The sequence below is a fragment of the Anopheles nili genome, chromosome 3 (genome assembly GCF_943737925.1).
Source record: "Anopheles nili chromosome 3, idAnoNiliSN_F5_01, whole genome shotgun sequence".
NCBI classification, from domain to species: domain Eukaryota; kingdom Metazoa; phylum Arthropoda; class Insecta; order Diptera; family Culicidae; genus Anopheles; species Anopheles nili.
The window spans coordinates 75490682-75508873 of NC_071292.1; the positions used below are offsets into that span (position 1 = coordinate 75490682).

Consider the following 18192-nt stretch of genomic DNA (forward strand, 5'->3'; position numbering starts at 1 on the left):
CAGTAGATAGCAACAGCGAACTTGGACGCTGTTGGTTGGATCGTCGTTAAGCCGCGAAGATTCCACCCAAAATTGAAGCATTTGCCAAAAACTGCTGGGAAACTGTAACCGCTTGCGTGGTAAGTACAAACGAGAGTCCTGCTACATTCCTCCCCAATCTGTATATCGTCGATTGACATCGTTCACCTGCTTTCTATTTCCAAGCATGGGAAGCGCTTGTGCTGAAATGTTTTCTTCACTGCCGTATGACGATCAGATGCTGATCTCACGGCGATCAGGTTTATTACCCTTTCGTTCGTTATTGACCTTCAAAGTTTAGGGCCAGCTGGCAAACTGCCACTGGGAATAGAGCACTAGCTTGTTCAATCGCGGAAATATTCGATGAGCGCTTTACTGCATCAGAATTACCAGTTCGTTTTTGTTTGCATCAAAACAACTTACCTCCTAGTGTCGAATTTCGATAAGGCTAGCCTTATTTTTGACTAAAACCGCTTATTCAACTGAATTATTAGTATATTTTAATGTTTTGATTATATAGGCAAACAAACTTCTTGAAATAGCTATTTTGCATCTGCGTTATATTTAGCTTCCTAAGGGATACTTATTAACTAGAGCAAAGTAGATTTATATTTAATTTGTTTTAGTTGAATTTCTCATACGTTAAGACAGCATGAAAACATGTTTTGCTTCTGCCATAGCCAGGTACATGATCTCGTTAGTCTGCCGTGCATTTGGGTGCCCATTTGATCACAGCTAATTTATGTTACTTGGCTCAAACGACAGCCATAGCCTAACGATCTAGGGGTGGAAACCGAGGTTCTTGATGGATGATGCAGAACACAAAATCAGCGAACAACAACACCAACGGAACCATTCTGTTGTCGCCGATTCTGCCCCAGCTGTGGCCTGCAAAGAACTATGCGCTATTTTTAGTTAACCAACAGCAATACTGGTGGCTTACATTGGCCTTTTACAGCTTCGCGTCATGTTTTTTGACTTTTTTTTCTACTTCTTCCGCTCTCATCTCCCAATCCGGCCTTTTCTTCCTCTTCGGGTTATGACCGGTTGTTGATGATATTTGTTTTGTTGTCTCGAAATGCGCCAAATTCGTCGCGAGGCCCGGTTTCAAACGAGCACCCTGGTTCACCGTTCGTGCCATGCTTATCTTGCCTGTGAGCTGGGGTCTTGCCGGATTTTGTGTGCGTTTTACCTTTTTTCATTTTGAATTTTTTTGCTGAACAATTGTAAACAAACAGCAAATATACAGAGGTACACTGATAGGACTGAACGGAATGATGCTGTATACTTCGCAGGTCGCTAACAGTACGATGAGCAGGCGACAAGTACTAGAAACCTTCGTTTATGGACAGGGAGAATTCATGGAGGTATATAGTTTTCGCATCTTACTATATTGTGATAGTCCTGGTACAATTTTAGACAACAACAAATGCTCACTTTTGTCAGTTTCGCTGGGCGATCCAAATACAAACCTAGAACCTGATCGATCGAGTGATCTTAACTGATTCATCGTATGGTACATGCCTCGGAAATAAAAAAGAAAGTTTTCAAAGAAAATCATATAAAGAAGAGAATTGTACCGGATTGATACAAGGAGAGTATATTTACCAAAGTGATAACAGGACAAGAGTAAAATAACCAACCAAATAGCCACTTATCTGATGTCGTTTGTATTTTTGTATTCCTTTGCTACCTCTGTTTTATTCTCAGAGGATCGAGAATTTTGACATACATTCAACACCGTTAAATTGAGCAAAAATATAGAAACAGCCGTACGAATCATGGCAGTGTGTATATAGGCCTATTGTTGGTCTTACTTTTCTGACGCATATTTTCCACACACCCAAGTCGTTTCATTTACGCTATTTACATTTTTCCACTCTAGGAAGGCGTCTCGTTCACCCCGTATGTAAACTCATAATTTTATCATTATAGTCCAATGACACGTAGCGTTGTGCGGAGGTCCACGCTGATGATTAATATTACAGTGAATGGGTGATGCATATAGGAGTCGATTATTTTAGGAGTATACCCAAATAAGACAGAACTTTTTTAATGGACCTCTAGCAGTGTCCTCCAATCAAATTTTGGGTTTGTGGACTTCTTCGGTATGTATTCTACCTTCGTGTTTGGTGTGTTATGCATATTTAAAAAACTAAAAGGTTGATGGCATCGGGTTAAGGCATGTTTATGATTATTATTGGTTTAAAGATACTGGCTATCGTCGGTTATGGCGTGTTATATTGATCACGATAACTCAACGAGCTATAAATATATAAATCAAATATTGATCCATGCGCCGAATCATGTTACTTAGTCTGATGAAATTGCTTTATGTCTCTATGGCTAGAGTTGCTCTATGTAAGCAGTTGAAGCATAATGTTTAAAATATGTTGGGTGGAAAACATTTTTTCCGGTTCAAGTTTTTTCTTAAATTTTTAGTAGAATACGCGAATAGATTCGATGCGCCTATAACATAAACGCATCTATGTTTATACGCTATCGCAATCTCCAGATTTGGATGTGATAACAACCATTTTCTGGCTATTTCAATCCTATCAACATGTACTAGAAGATGGACAGCGTCCGCATCGCACAATTATGTTTTAAACGTCATCATTTAGCACACTCGTGCACCTTGCTTGCTAGTAGCGATTGCGATCGTCACCGTGCTAATTGCATAATTCAATAATAAAAGCTTGCCATCCCGGTTATCGGAAACTGATTCAGCACGCCCCGGAGACGTGGAAAACAGAAGATCACTACCGGTTACTGATAAGTGCGTGGCAAAAGTAATTTTTTCAGCTACAATCAGCGTTTTCATTCAATTTCATCATGGCTTGTAGTTTAATTAAAAGCAAAGGGGTTCACGTGCAAGGACGGGCATGGCATAAACCGGTGGCACTGACACCACTCGACGATCCGTATCAATGTCCGATCTGATCTTTGAACGGCTGACTGATACTGAACTCCACCGGCAACCCCACATTAGCGGGATTTCGGCCAATCATTGCTGAGCGCGTTGGATCCCGAGTGGTAACTTTGAGATGAAATGGAACACGGACAATGTAAACAAATTCGTTCATTATCTCTGATAAGAAACCTAGACTGACAACGATAGGGAGATATTCTGAGAAATATTTTCTTTGCCCAGCTATATGTGTGGGTGTCTGAGTATCGTTCCCAACCACTGATCATATAAAGAATCTGCAAGTACTCAAAGCGATGAGGTGATGATTTTCCTTTCTGACTCTTTATCACCACATTAAAATCGATGTGACCTTGGTCATAGGCACGTGTGATGTCGTATCGCGCTCCCCATCTTTAAGGTGTTTACACCTCCATCAACTTGAGGTCCGAATCAGTTCAGGTCAGTTTAAGTCAGTGTATAACCGTTTTGTCTGGTTGACACTGGTCCCGTGCCGTGTCACCTCCGGCCAGTGAAAGAAGGCTGTACGTCTGGTCAAGTCGGATTTGCTTGGTTAGCTTATCGCGAATCAGCTACTCGCGAAACCACATTATGATAGTCTCGCTACAAATCTCACCTTTTGACATATTCACATCACGCGAAGCAAATCATTTAAATGATCGTAACATCACGTGATCGTCAATTTTGCACAAAATCCAGGAATACACACAAACGAAACGGTCAACTTGTTACAGATAATTAGTTTCACGAGGCTGATTTGAAAAAGCCAAGCAACTCATCAATAGCCTATGGATAAGAGGGGTATGAGAATAATATCTTGATGCAACTTTTTATGGTGAAAATAAACAAATGAAATACAAGCCTTCATTACACGTGAAGCCCTTAGTTAGCAGTTAAATAAACAAGCACAATCACATGCTGCGATCATCTATCCAAGATTCTTTTCAGCGAAATGGTGTGGTGTAATGAAAAAGCTATTTACATTCAAGCTTCAGTTTACCTTGGCGATTACAACCATTGGTTCTTGTACTGGTGTGGAGTTTCAGCGGCATTCAACGAACTACCGAAAGCAGTCAGTATGTAATGTTCGTATTTGAACGATTTCTGTCAATATTTGGCAGCACACCACAGGCAATTTGTAATATGTCTGCATTCATACGGTGTTACTGCCAGACTGGCTCTCATTCTGTCCCCCAACAAGTATCAACTATACTTGTTATCTTAAGGCGCAGAAATGCGAAAAATACAATCGGCTTGCGCTTTGCGGTAAAGATCGAGCCCCCTTTTCGGGCGAACGAATAAAATGCGCATCTACGCAGTGTGGGAATAAGACTAGGCAGCATGTCGTATTTTCTATGTCCTCTTTTTGTTACACTTACCAAAAGCTAGCCAGCGTTGAAGATTGTGAACTTACCCCACCGGCTGGGCAGAAAGATAAACGAGAAAAACGCACTCGGCTTTGAGTGCTCGACTCAGGGGTCCTGCACTTTTGCACACCGGGAAAGAGTAACCGGGTTGGTTCGCACTGTTTCGAATAAAACGTGTGTATGTATTGTATACTACTCCGATCTCTCCTCGATGGCCGATTGTGGCTGTCTCTGCGAAAAGAGTCAGGCGCGTTATCTCTGGGTTTACAACGTCGCCATCTGTCCTGAGAGCACAGCAGCTCTGCTCTGTGGTGCAAAGTGTTAGTGTATGGTGTGTACTTAATTTTTTTTTCCAACCACCCGACTATAAAACGTATCTCGAGTGTCTCGCGAGCTCCCACATCTTTCGCGATCGACTACGCAAAAGGTTTTCCCTATCTTAGAGCGAGTAAAAAGTGAGATCGTGTAGGAATTCAACGTTACGTTTGATTGTGACCATTTTCTTCAGTTGATTTTGAGTTGCATTCCTACATTCTAGTCTTAACAAATAGTTCACATTGCAATAGCAGTATTGGAAACGTTTTTTTTTGCGATATCAGTGAATAACAAAAGTGCATGTGAGCGTTACACCAAAGGATACTGTTGATAGACCTGAAAAAAAAATAAAGAGTGGAGTGTGATATTTTATTCGGTACACTGAACCGACTGCATCTTCTTCGTGATGTTGTGTTTACAGAGTACCGATCATATAAATGGAACGAAAGGGTTGATCTACAAGTTGGCACACGCTTGTCACATTCGCAAGTGGAAACATAAAGTAAGTGCCTAGAGTTATCGGATGCTCATCGTATCGCAAATGCATCTTATCGGTGTAATTTGTGCTGGAAACTATATTCACCATGTAAAGGACTATGTTCCAGCAAAAAATTTTCATACACTCATTTGTCAGCGATGATGATGTGTGGCTTGATCATTTGTTTTTTCAACTGGTGGTATCTTTTAAAGTGGCGTGGTTTTACACAAAGAAAGTTCATGATGGGCAATCGAATCGCATCGATATGGAATCGGCATCGTGTTGGAATTTAATGTGCCTTGTTGGCTTCCGGTGTTTTTTCTCCTCTCAGTTGGAAAAGTGCACAATATCCCACAAAAATGCCACCTGAAGTGGTATGATCTCGAGTAAACTGGTGGGGGGATTTTTTGTTATTGCTGGGCTTTTTTACTAGCATGTTTGTTTTAGATAATGGAACCTCATTCAAAAGTGTATGGCTCGATGGTTTGCTTTTATTAGGCAAATAGAACGAAGTTACCATGCAAAAATGCGTTCTGCAACGTGCCACTCATTGGTCTTGGGCCTATAGCATGCACATTCATGTTTTGTTGATATTTAACCTTCAAACTTTGTATAAGTACGAGCAACATGCTTTTTGATCTTAAAATGCGCTGATAATTTATATATATATATATATATATATATATATATATATATATATATATATATATATATATATATATATATATATATATATATATATATATATATATATACATATATATATATATATATATATATATATATATATATATATATATATATATATATATATATATATATATATATATATGTGTGTGTGTGTGTGTGTGTGTGTGTATTTCTATATTTTCTTTGAGGCGTGCTATCTATACTAAACATTTAGTATGATCTCTAATCATGTTTAGTCAAATCGTCGTCTAGTAGTAACGTATAGTGATGAAAATTGAATGGTTGATTATAAAATAAGATGCTTAAAGAGTAAATAATTTTTTTGCTTCAATCATATTTTGTTAAAAAATAGTTGATATTTTTTTAATTGTACCATTTTGTTGTCTTAAAAAGAAGGCATTATACTGTTGTGCCGTGCAACTTGCAAATAGACATATGTAGCAGATAATGCGGCATTGCTCAAGACAAGGCTGGCGAGTAAATCGATCGTTAGTATTCTCATCATGCGGACATACGCTGACCTACTGATCATTGAGGAATTTATAGCAAAATTGTACTGTCTTGATGTGTCCTTCACTATCTATTATCAGCACTCGTAAATTCTAGAAGAAATAATAAGTCAGTTATGTCGGTGCTATCTTGTAATCTTAAATAGGCAATGATCGAAAGGAATTAGAAATATCACTTTTAAGATTGAAACGTATAATAATAATCGTATTATACTGTGTTCAATGTATTATTCCCTCCAGAAGATTGAATGAGATAATTATTGAAACAATAGCATCTGTACATACTCATGTGTGTCAAAAGCGATAAGTAAATCAATTTTCAATTTGACACACGTCGTCCACATATTTGTTGGTGCAGGTGTGCCAGGAGAAAACACACGAAAAGGCACCACCACACGGGCTCTTGATAAGAACCAAACAACAAGTGTTAGATAATTTAATCCGATAATATTTGAAGCGGTTATTTACAAGGTAGTTACTATGGCCTCACGGAATCACAGGCGGTTTTCCCGACGTCGTGAAGGGCTGATTATAAAAATCAAAATTAAATAGCACCCCACCAAACCAAACAGGCTGACAATTAAATGGTTCGATTATCCGCTCCGGGCAATACGTTTGGTCGTTAGTAAACGTGACATTGGTGGTGCTATTAAAGCGATCGCAAAAACGTTTGGTGATGATGAAGAAATCAATTTTCACCGCAGTCGCCGTCAACAAACTAGTCGAGAACCGCTTCATTGCACGAATGTATTATTGAACCTTCCAGCAACGTTCATTGGCACCGGTACAAGAAGACACAAGATTTACGGAGCTTCGCTAATAATCACGTATCCCTTGCAGTTCCGCACTGTAAACAATTGGAATCATTTAAAACGTGAAGAATGATGTTGTTGCTTTGTAAAAGCCAGCCCGTCATCAGTTCTTTCACTGTTGATCGTGAAACAATTTGCATCCTCTTCCGGAAACTGGTGCAGTTCCCTTTGCAGCACGTAGAAAAACAGTAACAGATCGCTAAAATGGTTTGAGGCGAAATACGTAAATTACGCCTTTGTCATGTATTGAAAGTGCACGACTCTCAGTCTTCTATGACAGGTCACCTTGCTCTGTATGGTGATACAATTTTATCGCAAGCAATACGGTAAGCCCCTGCATCACATGGCAGGGCACGAGGCAATATTTAAAATAGCACAGTGGTGCGCTGTTACATTGATGCAGCCACGAAGCCCGGGGTCAATTGGTTATATTTTTTGCAACTCCCGCTCAAAATGCAATCGAAAAACAAATGCGATTGAGTCGGTCTGCAATTGCTATGTAGTTTTAGCATACACTGTATTAGAGCTTTTCATCATATGTTCTATAGTATGGAAAGCTTTTTACTACGTCGTTTCGCGCATGAGTTTGATCAATGTGTTTCCATTCCTAGGGTGACCTTGGGTCGATAAAACGGTACGATTGATTGATTATTTTCGGGTCTGCATGTTACGCAGGTCGGTGAATGTTTAAGCATCCATCACCACGGCTACCAGCGTCGGTTTGTTTGATCAATCGATGGTGGAATGCAAAAGCTTATTGTTCGCTTAATCTACAACCGACCAGGCTGCTCCATGTTCCAGTCTAGTAGGAATATGGTCGTACGAAATATTCATAATACAGACTGATTTCTTTTGTATCAGTCGATGATCTAATTTACATGGAAGTAAGTAAATTTTGATTAAAAACCGTCTACGAACCTCAACTTCCTTCACAATAACCCCGGGAATCTGCAATGACCAGGCGCCTCCATTTGGCTTCAAACTCACACTTCACTAAACTGGTTACTAATGATTTGTCATTATTTTTTTCATTCCATCTCCTCTCAGTGCGGCATGCGTCGCCCATCACTGGGACAGAATGAAGACGACCTCAGTCGTCTGACAACGATCATATCCCCGACCAGCATCAGTCTTTCGTCAAACGGTCTGTCCGACCCGGTGGTGGTCGTCGTAGCAAACGAACACCATGATGTCGTTAGCTGTGGCCGGTCGAAAGCGAACAGCATTAGCAGCAGCAGCAGCAGTAGCAGTAGCAGCAGCACCAATGGCGCCAGCAACACAACAAGCAACAGCACCAGCAACTGTCCTGCAAGCATCAACAGCATCGGCGCTGGTGACGTTGGTGCTGATGGGAGCAGTACGGGTAGTAGAGGTAGCAGCACCAGCAACAGTATCAGCGATGGAGTGAAGGAGACCGGAGGGAAAAACAGCAGCCATAGCAGCAGCACATGCAGTGCTAGTGTTGTCGGTGGTGGTGGCTGCGGAAGCTCACTACCACCACCGACAGTGCTGGTCAATCAGTACTTGCCGAATTTGATCAACTCGTCCGAATGGCAAAATTGCCGCAAGCGCAAGGAGCGCCAGGACAGCACGTCCTCAATCAGCCAGGATCGGAAGCTAATACGATCGAATAGCGAGGAACATTTGCCGAACTGCCAAGAGGTTATTCGGCGTGTGTCATCGCATGAGGACTTCAAGAAGCGCGCAGCGGGTGTCGTGTCGGTAGAGATCTCGATCGACAAGGAAAACATCATTACGGAAGAAGCGATAGAGGGCGACGGCGAAGACGAAGGGCAGCAGTTACAGCAGCAGCAAGTGTTTGAGAAGAACCTGAAGAACAGTGCAGATGATCTGAAAAAATTTTTCATTGGTAGCGTAGAAAATGTCGGCAATGGTAGTATTGGTAAGGAACATCAGTCTCATCATCACCATCACCACGGCAACCATACGTATCACCATCTCGGAGGGCATCATCATTCACACCATCTGCACCATACTGGTGGCAAGGCTCTACAGCAGTCACACCACAGGCTATCACCCTGTCGCGATATCCTCAAATCTCGCCGGGACTCGGACAGTGAGCAGGATGGTGAACATGAGCGACGGCGTCACTGTGAGCGGTTCTCGAAGACACGTCCACCACCGGGTCGAAAGTCAGTTTCACCTCGTGCCCGCAGTAGCTCGAAACATTCGAAGCTTGCGGCAAAAGCGGCTACCGCTGGTGGCACCGTGTTGCTGGCGGGAAACGAACAGTTTTATTCCAAGCACGATACGCACCCGAGTGGTGGCAAATCAGACCGGCGCCGATCATCGAGCAAGCACCGGGAACAACAGCTTGCAGTGATCCCACACGATAGTGATACACCGATGGGTGATATCAACTTTATGCCGCTTTCCGATTACAACGATAACAATGTGCTGGAAAAAAATCAAGCCGTAGAAGAAGCGGCTGCTCAGGAAACGATTGCACTTATCGATGAGCAGACGGAGGTGGAGGAACAGGAACCGGAACCGCTATCCCCACGCGAAAAGCTTCCCTGGGGTCAATCGTACCCGGACGATATGCCAGCGATCGTGTGCCAGCGCTTCTCAGACGACAAGTTCGATCACGCAACACGCATGGACTCCGTGTCCCACGCCAAGCTACGTCCCGTCTCGTCCGGTGGTTCTTTGAAGCTATACGGTGCGCACCACCGAAGCGCCGAGACCGCACCACCGTCGGGAATGCACCATCATCACCATCATCAAAAACCGGGTGCAACACCAGCGGCCAACAATATGTTTGATGATCGCATAAAAGCGATCAATCGAAAGCTGGGTGGACTGAAAAAGAAGCTAACGCAGTTCGAAGACAGATATGAACGCGAACACGGTAGCAGGCCGACACACGTCGACAAGTCGGCCGATCCATCCATCAAGAGTATCGTGGTGGAGATGCACAAGTTGCGGAAGGAGAAGAACCAGATCAAGGCGGACTTAGTTGTGTTTTCCGCCAAGGCAACGAGCTCGTCCAGTCAGCGATCATCCGGAGAAATCACTGCAGATGATGCGGCCGAAGAGAATAGGCTGGCAAAGATGAAGGATACGATCACCGACATTGAAAAGGTAAGCGGATCAATCATCGCGACGTATTTTGCTGGTCAACGAAACGATTGTTTGACGATCTTGCCCACGCGTGCATGTTCTTCCTATGCATGCTTGTACCTAACTACGCCCAATCCACGACTTTTCGGATCATCATTCAATCGCCAGCGACTGACGAGTTAATTATAGATAATTAGATGATTGCTCGTTTAACTGAACTACGGTTCAGCCACGTTTCTTTAACCGCAATAAGCAAAGGATGATTAGTGTCCACTAATGTACGGAGCAGATTATAAAATGTGAAGTCAGGGGGGAAATTGTTTTCGCACGTGTTTTGCACGGCACCTGCGCATATTGTTAAAGGAAAAACAATGTTTTGTCGTAGAAATCACGCTAATGAAATCTTATTCAAACGCAATTAATACTATTTGCATCGTGTCTAGATTGTCACTTTGTTCAACGTCCCCAAAACCCTGCCAATCGCATTTTAACCCATCCGGTTTCCCTGTGTGCTTACAATGCTTCATGAGGATACCGTACCACTTTGGTCAATGATGCTATTGCTGTGGTTTGCGCCTATTATCGATTGAAAATCAATCTTGTCTCACTTGCTGCAGTTGATCTCTTGACCAAACACAATCAACGTACGGAAGCGCCCGCACAGCCTTGCTGTTGGCGAGGGAACAATGACGAAAATACCGGAATCGGTCCCTCCAATCTACAATGAAAATGAAAAAGCAAAAATACATACTTGTGCTGCATAGGAAGTTGTACGGGAATTTGCTGTTCATAACCGAAAATCTATGTTAAAAAAGAGCTTGATTCACACTTATACAGTTTTAATCGTCCGTCTTAGATGTTTCTTCTGAATCAATAGACTTCATTCGCTAGTCTAGTAGATTCTAAACGAATCATCCATTAAATGTTGAGCTCTTCTCATTTGGCTTCGAAACCCTGCTTTCGTTCGGCCACACTAACATCGTCTCGGTAATTGAATAAACAAGAATGTAATGTGTTCAACAAAGGTTATTATGAGATAACTAGTTTATCGCACACGTATCACTTGAAAGACGAAAAATGTATGACCAATGTTAGCACGGTTCGCTTCTCTGCCGTGTGTGGCTCTTTCTCGAGTATGAATCTATGTTTTGCTATCGCGGATGTATTTACGCTCTAACTAGAGAAACAACTTTAATTCACGCTTATCACTCGAAGCTTGTATGAACCATCGAAACGGCATATCACATTGAATTGTATTTATTTCGCTTTAAAGTAAACCCATTTTTATCTAGAATTGGATGCTGATATAAGCCTTTATTCATTCGTCTCTTTTAGCGCCTTTCGGAGAAACGCGATATAGATCATCGAAGTGAGAATCTAGACCTTCTATCGAATGAGCAGCTGACGGAAGAGAAAGCCTCCGTACAGCGTGCCCTGTTGTATCTCGAGTCGATGTACGGCCGACCGGCGAGCCGCGAGGAACGAGATGCGGCCCGTCCGTTGTACGACCGTTACCGGGTAATCAAGCGGCTTGTGAACCGTGCCAATTCTATCAGTGGCCCGTGCGGTGTAGCCAACTCTCAGATGCCGACCATCCTCGAGCATGAAGCGCTGGCCATCGTCGGCACGACGACCCCGTCCACCGACATCTCGCCCCCTTCCGCAACCTCCATGCTGCAGTCGCCCACGGACGGCCAGACTGCCGGACCGCTGTCAACGGATGAGTCTGAGGGCACCGCAACGACGACTAGTGGTTCCGTAACTGAAAACATCCACTCGATGACGACGGACGAACTATGGCAGCACTACGATGCAACGCGTGAGGAAAAGAAGGAGCTTCGTCGCACGATCAAGGATTTCGAACAGCAATTCGAGGAAACGACCGGGCGCAAGATGTTGAAATCAGACCGCAAGGCGATCGAGGACACGTATGCTCTCTACAAGCAGAAAAAGGCCAAGTTGCGACTCATTGATGCGCTCTTTAAGAAGCAAATGCACGCTTAATCGAAACGAAGCGGAGATATGTTAATGTTTAACGAAACCGCTTTTCAGATGGAACTGCTGATTCAATTTTGGGTATTATTTCTCTCGCATTAGATATTACCCCTAAAGTTTTGTTTGTATTTGGTAACGAGTGTTCTCAGCATAATGCAGACCTATTCTTCTTTTGTGCTTTAGGCTTAAGGGTTCACTGGCCTACTGCTATCGGAGGAATCAACCCGGTTCCATCTAAAACAATCTGAGCACTGAAAAGAGATTTTTTATTTGCCAAACTCGGAAAATTGCAAAGCTTTCATTAAAAAAATGAGAGAAAGAGAGCGAGGGAGCAAGTGAGAAAGATCTTCGTAAAGCACATAAAGGGAGTGAAAAAAATGACAAGTTAATCAAATAACGAATCTTTTTATTACTACTAGTGACTAAGACTATTTTGCGTCAAAACACAAATGTGTTTGTCAATTGTTTTCTCTTTGAGTTTCTTTATTCGAATGTTTTATTGTTTTACTATTTTTATTGTTTCTTTTGATTTTTTACTACTACTTTTCTGTGAAGCTGGGAAATTGATGCATGAATGTTGGCATTTAAAATGCCTTGCTATAATAGTAACAGTTCTTCATTCATTTGAGGTTGGTTTCTTTTTGATTGGAAAATGAACTTAGTTTAGCTTTCTGTTCGATTGATTGCGTCACACGTGGTGTCTATAAACTGTTATTAATCTATTAGAAAGACTATTGCATTGTTTTAAGTATTTTAGACCTTAGGAGTTTAGAGGGCGTTGCGGAAGGTTAAGCGGAAACAATATACAGATCTAGAGGGTGAAAAAAAGAAAGATACTAATTCTAAGCAGTGCATATGTTAACGAGTTGATAATGTGAGGGACGATCCGAGGGTCGACAAACAGGAGTTAGATGACATTTAAAGATGGAGCGACGCTGAATACGTTAGTAAGTAACATACTGAAGCAGTACAAAAACGCTGCAACCCTTACACATGCATTGAGGTTTGAAAAAACGAAGTAAAACAAACGAAATGTAACAAATAAATAAAAAAAACCTTACATTTACCCATACACATTTTTTGCTGCATTAGTAAGCGCCATTTGAGAACAAGCGCAATGGAAGGATAACATGTAGTCTGGCGGGATATGAACATTGACGAAAAGTTTATAAAAGAAAAACTAAAAAACATTTAAAGCTACGTGATGCAACGGAAACAAAGAACAAATTAACAAAATCTATATATATATACATATTTACAAAATTAAAACCGTGAGCGACGGAACCGTAGAAAAAATGGAGATGGAGCAAGAAAAAAGATTTGTTTTCTTTTGGAGCATCTTTGGCGTTGAATATGGGAAGAGACTGTTTGTTAAAAAAAAGCGATTGATTAGCTAATAGGAAAAGAGGAAGAATCCTGAACCGGAAACGATTTGTATCTGTATATGGTTTTGATTGTAAATGGCACTGAATATGTGCTAGATAGATACATCGATTAAATTTGGTCCTTTTTTGCTTGTGCTGCAACTTATTTTGTCGATATGAATATCTACTTTTATTATATTACATCTATTTTTATTACGATCGAGGCTAATCTCTTCATCCAACCGAACAGCGAGATCATCAACATGAATAGCCAACCAACATATTTCACGCCCATAATATATGGTATCAACAATAGCGAAACATAGGTCAACTATATATAACGAGGAGAAACAGGGGTTTGTGTGAGAATAATATCTACCGTTGGGTGAACTTTTTTACCGCCGCAACCCTTGGGCCAAATCGAAATCTTATCTACTATCTTCCGGTAAACGAAACAAAAGTCTACTCCTTTCGTCCCTTTATGATGGATATTTAAACAGCAACACACCACACACTATTTTATTAAAACCTAATCGACCGGTTTGGGGGTCTAATAGAATAGCAAGAAATAGCTCACTGCAATGGTTCAGGAGTTCTTAAAATGATACATGATTCACGTACAGCAACAGCGCACTCCACACGAGGCGGAGAATGTGGTGTGATTGGCGCAATTACGTTTGCAACACAAAAAAAAAGAACATTTAACTTTACTGTCCGCATGCATGGTTTTTGTAGCTCTTTAAAAGGCATACTAGTACTAATATATTATTACGATTACGAAGTAGGATCAGTACCAGTTTGCAATGATAATTGATCCCGATCATGCTATAAGGTGAGCGAAAGAAACGCCTGTAGGCTAGTAGGATCGATAATGTTCTCAAAGAACAATCTATTAACCGTAAGTGTAGCGGACGTGCGTGAGAAGGATACGTTGTAGAAAAGCAAGAAAGGATATGGGGAGAGAAGCAGTGAGCATTAAGACGTTATGGCGCACGTATGAACGATAATTCGCTAGTAAGTAAAGAAAACATTATTACGATGTGAACACGTATGAACGTTAAACTGGTCAAAAAAGGAAATGAGGAATGGTTCTACAAGAATAAACCGATCGTGTGACATAATATTGAAAGGTTTAAAAAGGAAACCTGTACGTATGTTCCTGTACTTAGCTATCCGAATATCTCTCCCTGATAGTTATTTATTTGGATTCACTACATTCATATGACATCATTTTTCGGGAGCCTCACGATTCTAGTTCGCCGCACAACCGTATCATGCAACGCACAGAACTCGTGGATAAAAAAAATGCTGGGCAACTAAAACAACCGCTGTACGGTGGATACCAGCCTTGCTAAGTCTTTCCAAGATTTGAAATGTTCACCTAGCTGAATAGTAAGTCCTGCGTATTGGGGAGGCTCAGTCGAGATTTGAATCCTTTGTTTGTGCGGCACAGTAACTTCTTGGCTATCGAGCACTCCTTAACACGTGCTTTCTGTAAATTTTCTACAGATTGGAAAACACAATAAGGCTTTCCTTTATAGCCGAAAAATTACAAATGGAGTGCATAGTATACTGTTTATTACCTTGAAATCGATGATTCCGCGTTATCTAATTGCGAAATGACTTAGGCTAACGTTCAGTATAGACTGCCATGGATTCATGAGCTCAAAATCCTTGCCCCGAGCCATTTTGAAGCTGTTGTCGTTCGATTCACTGTTTCCGGCCACTTGCTATAGTCAATAGTCAAAGTAATTGCATAAAAATATTTATTGGTACCTTTTTTAAATGATCTAGGAGCTTTGCACCATAGGACTCAGTAAGAAATTGTATGAAAATGCAAAACACTGGGTAACATTTAATATAGCTCTATGAAGATTAGCCTTTTTCTTTTTAGCATTCACCGAATGATTAGTGTGATTGTCATGTTTCCGATCCGCTCCTCTTAGGCTGCAAATCCAGTTTCCAATCGTTTCAGGTATTCCTTTCGGCACTTCATTTCATCGGCGGGACGATTGTAGGGTAGCCATACCGGTTCACCAACAAAATATCGCTTAGCTCTGACGTAATTCTGTAAATAACATATGAAAACGATTGCTAGAAATATTACGATAAGAAGGCAACGCATTAAACCTGATTACTTTTGAATCGAGAGTGAAACGATGATAAATTCCGCTGGGAATGATGATCAGATCGCCACCCACGACCTCGATTCGGATCCAAGCATCATCTTGGCCACTGGAAATGTATGAAATTTGGCAAGACAGCCAGAGGAAGATTTTTTTATCATTCAACATCTTTCTCGATCTTATCTCATCTTACTTGCGCACATCGAAATAGCCTGAGCCATCCATGACCAAGCGTATTTCCTCGTCGGTGTGCAAGTGTTCAGTGAAGAATATCTTCAGCTTATTCGCATAATCGGGTAAGCACTCTTCGGAGCAGGTGATTTCGTCCTCATACGAATAGCCACGGTCCTTGCGGATTTTGCCCAGCACCCCATCCGTGTCGAACGTTGGAATATTAATCTATGTGTTTAGGCCATATAGTATTAGATTGATAATTCGATTCATCTTTTATTTAAATCGATCTTTACAAACCTTAAAATATTCCACACCAGTGCATTCGAACAGCTCGTCCAATGTCAGGAACTTTGGTGGATTCAATTGGTGTTCCAATCGTTGATCAGTTAGCTCGTTGTCCATGTACCAAGCGCGCACCATCTTCGGTATATTTGCGTTGTAAATCCGAGTGAAAAATTGTTCTTTCTTTCTAAGGACAATCAGTAACTGATAATGCTGGATGATGTTTAACGGATTAACTCACGTTTTTTTGGGTACTCAAATAAACAACACCAATTTACAAACAAGCTTCTTCTTCTTCATTAACCTATTTTACGATTAGGTGTTGCAAAAGGGACATTTAAACGAGAGGCGAAATTTAAATGCTGTCAGTTTTAAAAAAATTACAAAAACATTATTTTTGTCTGTAAAAATATTATATTTCTTATGAACTAGGTGTATTTTCTTATGAACAAATTTATGAGATTACACCCTTTGAGGTTAAGGTTATAAACACCAGCGCTCCATATATGATTTACAGTGCACAATAATCATTAAAATTGCATTACTGCACGTACATAGCCAAGGCTATGGCCACACAATCCTATCAACGCAAAAGTTCACGTTTTCGGCTGGGAATGTTATTTTTTCTAAGTGATTGCTAAGGATTCTTTTCCTACAATAAGTTCTTTTTTCTAAGTGATTGCTTAGAATACCCATAATGCCATGTATTTTGTGTAAAGTAAATTTTCCGCGAATCGTACCGTTTGACAGAGCGAAGTGTTTTCGAAGCGTTCGGGTTTGCTGTCAAAACCCTATCATCCCCTCCTCAACGCGTGTGCCCACAACCTTTCACGACACCAGCAAGCGTTGATACCTGCGCTGCGTGTGTATGTGAAACGAGAAAGTGCCAGAGAGTGGACAAATACCTACTGCCTGTTTTTTCTCTTATTTCCCAAAAGTGTATTTTCGTTGAAGGAAAGTGTACGTGTTAATTCCCGCAGACAGGCCAGGTGATAATATCTCCAAACCGATGCACCGTCGCACCGATGCTTCCGCGACTTGGCTGGACTTTGCATGGTTGCTCTGTGTCGGAACGCCGCCATTGATGGTGGAATAGGTGGTTGCCGTCGATATCTAGAGCACACGGGTTCTACGAGGGTTAGAAAAGTTGACAATCAAAAAGTATCATGGCGTAGGAAACAAAAAAAGTGCAGTGCGTTACACGCGAGAGGTTTGCGTTCGGTGGATTTTTCTAGGAAGAAGAACGTTTCCGCGGATCTGCTCGTAGTGTGTTTACAGTTGCATACTGGCTTATTAGCAACGGGCAAGAAACAAATTGTGGAGGCCTGCTTCCCCGTGTTTTAGTTTCACTCTAATCACGCCGTTCGCGTTCGAGATCCGATTTCGCGCATCGGGATAGATCGTCCCGCTAGCTGAGTGGGGTTTTGGAAAGAGAAAAAAAAGAAAGCAACGACGACGGCGGCGACGTCGACGGCAGCCGCCGCTGCCGAGGACGATAATAGTGACTATGTAATTGCAGAACCCTCCGCCCGCCGCGCACGTCCAAAACGGTTCCGTCTCCACGAGCGCCTTCAGTGTTTGGTGATTTGTTGGCAGAATCGAATGATACAGCCACGGGTGAAAGAGAAAGAGCGCAAGGGCCGCGATGGATAATGGTAGTTCTTGGTTCAGTAGCCGTCGCCACCGTCATCGTTGCCGTCGTCGGTTGCTAGGGCTGGGTGGGGAAAGAAGAGTAGTCGAGGTGTAAGGGTGGTTTACATCCATTGTGGTGCATACCCCGTCCGCCAGCCGTCGCTATTCTGCGAGCCGAGTGGGGATGGGAATGAATGAAACTTCAAAGCGCACAGTCGAAGAAGAATCACTATTAATTTCGGGGGCGAACTCCGTACTAGAGAATAGTGCGTGGTGGCTCTTTGGCGTCTTGCTCAGTGCAGCTAACTTCGTGAATGCTACCGTTAAATGGAATGATTAATCTCCAAGCACGTGTGTGTGTGTATGTGGTTTGCTTATATTTGGTGTCTTGTGTCTTCCGTCCAGTGTAAATCTAGT

At 41.9% G+C, this 18192-nt stretch overlaps 2 protein-coding genes across 2 annotated transcripts; one reads left to right on the plus strand and one right to left on the minus strand.

Moving 5' to 3' along the window:
• The first annotated feature begins 5078 nt into the window (after window positions 1–5078).
• LOC128727407 (protein FAM13A) lies at window positions 5079–14689 on the plus strand. Its single transcript, XM_053821316.1, has 3 exons — window positions 5079–5131; window positions 8166–10223; window positions 11538–14689. Exons 2-3 carry the CDS (start codon window positions 8172–8174, stop codon window positions 12204–12206), a joined length of 2721 nt encoding a protein of 906 aa, XP_053677291.1. The 5' UTR covers window positions 5079–5131; window positions 8166–8171; the 3' UTR covers window positions 12207–14689.
• Window positions 14690–15343: 654 nt separating this feature from the next.
• LOC128725219 (acireductone dioxygenase) lies at window positions 15344–16376 on the minus strand. Its single transcript, XM_053818944.1, has 4 exons — window positions 16159–16376; window positions 15881–16086; window positions 15700–15796; window positions 15344–15629 (listed from the first exon to the last, which is right to left on the minus strand). The coding sequence occupies exons 1-4, from the start codon at window positions 16279–16281 to the stop codon at window positions 15504–15506; spliced, it is 552 nt and encodes a 183-aa protein (XP_053674919.1). The 5' UTR covers window positions 16282–16376; the 3' UTR covers window positions 15344–15503.
• Window positions 16377–18192: the final 1816 nt, after the last annotated feature.